General features: G+C 51.8%; 1 protein-coding gene across 1 annotated transcript; it reads left to right on the top strand.

The window, feature by feature from the left end:
* Nucleotides 1-2121, top strand: LOC140538808 (testis-specific serine/threonine-protein kinase 6-like). The gene is made up of 6 exons (XM_072661319.1): nucleotides 1-809; nucleotides 898-1009; nucleotides 1216-1301; nucleotides 1461-1652; nucleotides 1807-1948; nucleotides 2065-2121. The coding sequence occupies exons 1-6, from the start codon at nucleotides 1-3 to the stop codon at nucleotides 2119-2121; spliced, it is 1398 nt and encodes a 465-aa protein (XP_072517420.1).
* Nucleotides 2122-3409: the final 1288 nt, after the last annotated feature.

Below are 3409 nucleotides of genomic sequence, written 5' to 3'. Positions count from 1 at the left end.
ATGAAAACCGACGGTCCTCTGAGAAGCTTGGGCTACGAGTTGGTGGGCAGCCTCGGTGAAGGGACTTTCGGCATGGTGAAACTGGCCACGTCAGAAAGACACTCCGAACAGGTGGCCATTAAAATAATGAAGCCCCGAAGAAAAAATTCTAAATTCTCTCGTGAATATCTGCCCCTGGAACTCGCCATCCTGAGAAGAGTGAGACACCCTCACATAGTTCAGGTCCACGAAATCTTTCAGATGCCCAGCGGACATGCCTACGTCGTGATGGAGGCTGCCACGACGAATCTCTTTCGAAAGGTCCGGGAGCTCTCCTTCATCCCCATGGACCAGGCCAGGACGTGGTTCTCTCAGCTCGTCTGTGCCGTGGTCTACCTGCACCAGCAGAACATCACTCATCGAGACCTGAAGTGTATGAATGTTCTGCTGACGGCTGACAACAAAGTGAAGCTCACCGACTTTGGCATTGGGCGATTTTACGAAGGCTTCCCCAAACTGTGTCGGACATACGTGTGCACTCCTCTTTATGCTGCACCGGAGGTGCTTCTGCGTGTACCACATGATCCCATGAGGTCTGATGTCTGGAGTCTGGGCGTGATCTTCTACCACATGGTCACCGGGAGACTACCCTTCAAAGCCGGCAACAGGAAAAGACTCCCACTCCGCCAGCTCAGACCCCTGGAGTATCCCAGTAATGTGGAGGAGCCCTGTCGCGCCTTCATCTCGTACATGCTGCGCTACAATCCTCTCGTCCGGCCTTCGGCGACTAAGGTGGCCCAGCACCCTTGGCTGCAGACCAGCCAGGAGCCGTAAGTAAACCTCTGTGCTGGAGCTCCAGCATCAAGTTGCAGGTTTATATGTTCCTACAGGAGATTTACCTCTGATTTTCCATTTCAGGTTGCCGCACAGCTCCAGCAGTCTGGAGGTGCAGTCTGGGGTTCAATCCTCGAGCAGGTCTCTGTCTGTGAGAAGCTCTCCCTGTGTCTCTGAGCTACAGAAGAGGAACACCGTAAGTCATAGAGCACACCTCACAACATTACAACAGTTCCTTCAGATTCCCACATAATCAAACAGTTACCATGGAAACAGAGTCATTCAGAGTGAGGTTTGGTGGGAAATATACCAAAGCAGATACAAAATCTGTGTTGGCCACCATTCCAGAAAGCGTCAGCTTTGTGTGTAAATTCTATAACGACCCTTTCCTCTTCACCACAGGATCCAGAAGAGGCCGGTCCGAGCAGAGCAGCGACACACTCCTCCAGCAGTGTAGAGACTTCCACAGCTCGTCCCTCTGCAGCAAGGTAAGATTCAGGATTACAGTTCACCCTGAAGTTTGGTAGTACTGTTCAGTCCAATACAGAGGTGTCAAACATACGGCCCGCGGACCGGAATCGGCCCGATTAAGGCTTAAGTTCATCATCAATCCATTAACCTCATTCCTGCTTCTGTATCATCTCCAGACGTATAGGCAGGTTCCTTGTGGTAGCGGTTGAAGACCAGGACTCACTTCAGCAAACACAGGAAGTGTTTCAGACTTCTTCCTGTTTGAGCTCAGGAGATGGGCTGGAGTTTGTCACGTGTCGAGAGGTTCAGCCTGAGCCAGAACACGGCAGCAGTGGAGCTTGCCGAAGCGTGGAGGTCGTGGGGGAGGAGTGCGGCTGCTTCGGCTGTAGCTCGTTTTGCGCTGCAGCTAAAGCTTGCCTAGTGGCACCAATTGTAAAAGCCTCCCGCTCACTTCGAGAGAGGATGAGGAGGTTTTTCAGAGGTAAGTCTGTGGTGCGTCGCTCCTCCTCTCCTTCCCAGTAGGGTGTCCGTCATCCTGCTGCCTCTGCTGAAGCTCCTGCTTGCTGGTGCAGAGCAAAGGCGTGACAGTGCGACTCCAGAAGTCCTGCTACCGCAGCCAACAGTGAAGAAGGGACCCAAGAGACAGAGGCTCCTCCAGTTTAAGGTATGTGTGAGTGTTGAGGGACTGGCACAGCCCCAGATCTTTAAACTGCAAAATCACTTCAGATGATTGAGAAATGGTTCAGTTGCTCAGACTTTCTCTTATTGTCCCACAAACAGATCCTGAAGAAGACGAAGAAGATGACCAAGAAGGGCTCATCCATCGAAGTCGTCTAATACGGCTCCTGGTAACGACAACATCCCACTTTCTCTCTATCTGATCATTGACTCTACTGCTTTCCCGTTATCTATCAGTCTATCCGGTGTCGACCAGAGGAGGATGGGTTCCTCTTTTGAGTCTTGGTTCCTCTCAAGGTTTCTTCCTCTTAGCATGAGGGAGTTTTTCCTTGCCACTGTCGCCACTGGCTTGCTCAAAAGAGGCTCGGACCCGGATTTCTGTAAAGCTGCTTTGGGACGATTCCTGCGGGTGAGATTCTAGAGAGAGTGCAATGCAGTGACTGTTGTTCTGCTGGGAGAATTCAGCGCTAATATGGGCAATAACTGGAAAACCTGGAGAGGAGGGATCAGGGGAACGGCCTGTCTGATCTGAACCCGAGCAGTGAGTTGTTATTGGACTTCTGTGCTGGTCATGGTTTGTCCGTTACAAACACCATGTTCAGACACAAGGTTGCTCACCTGTACTTGGTACCAGAGCAGCTTGGGCTTGGGTCATTTCATGTGTTTCGGAAACTCGGGTAAAGAGAAGTGCCAAGCTGTGACCTGATCTCCATCCGGTGGTGAGTTGGATCGGGTGGTGGGGTAAACAGCCACACAGACCTGGTAGGCCTAAACAAGTAGTGAGGGTCTGCTAGGAAAGGCTGGCAGAGGACTTCATCCACAATACGTTCCACTCCCATCTCCAGAAGAGCTTCTCACATGTTCTGGAGGAGGTTGGAAACATGGAATGGGAGTAGACCTGGTTTAAGACCTCCATCGAGGAAGCGGCTGTGCATAGCGGTGTCCAGAAGCTTGCTGGTGCCCATTACAGTGGACGCCAAAGAACCTTTTGGTGTCCACCTGCGGTGAGGGAGGCCATCAGGTGGAAGAAAGAGACTTTCTGAGCTCGGTTGGGTCGGGGTACTCCCACTTCTGCTAATGGGTACCAGCAGGCAAAATAGGTAGCAGCTTTGGCAGTGGCAGAAGCGAAATCCAGAGTATGGGAGGAGTTCGGAGAGGCCGTGGAGAATGACTGTCAAGGATTTTCTGGAAAATGCTCCGACAACACAGATGAGGAGTGAGGGACACTGTGGAAACTGTGCTCAGTAAGGGTGGTGAACCTCTGAACTCAGCTGTGGATGTTGTTGAGCACTGGAAGGAAAATCTGGAGGATCTTCTAATCCCAAGGAACATGCCTCAGGGTGGTGGTGGTCCCCATTTTCAAGAAAGGGGGCCAGAGAGTGTGTGCAGACTTTAAAGGCTTCACACTTCTCAGCCTCCCTGGGAAAGTTCATGTCAGGGTACCGGA

The sequence above is a fragment of the Salminus brasiliensis genome, chromosome 18 (assembly GCF_030463535.1).
Source record: "Salminus brasiliensis chromosome 18, fSalBra1.hap2, whole genome shotgun sequence".
In the NCBI taxonomy this organism is placed as follows: Eukaryota; Metazoa; Chordata; class Actinopteri; order Characiformes; family Bryconidae; genus Salminus; species Salminus brasiliensis.
The sequence above is the reverse complement of the archived record's forward strand: the minus strand, read 5'-3'. Positions and strand labels throughout refer to the sequence as shown.

Coding starts and splice junctions, on each gene's coding strand:
- LOC140538808 (XM_072661319.1), top strand. CDS start 1: ATGAAAACCGACGGTCCTCTGAGAAGCTTGGGCTACGAGTTGGTGGGC. Junction 810..897: donor CTGCAGACCAGCCAGGAGCC/GTAAGTAAACCT, acceptor TTTCCATTTCAG/GTTGCCGCACAGCTCCAGCA. Junction 1,010..1,215: donor AGCTACAGAAGAGGAACACC/GTAAGTCATAGA, acceptor TCTTCACCACAG/GATCCAGAAGAGGCCGGTCC.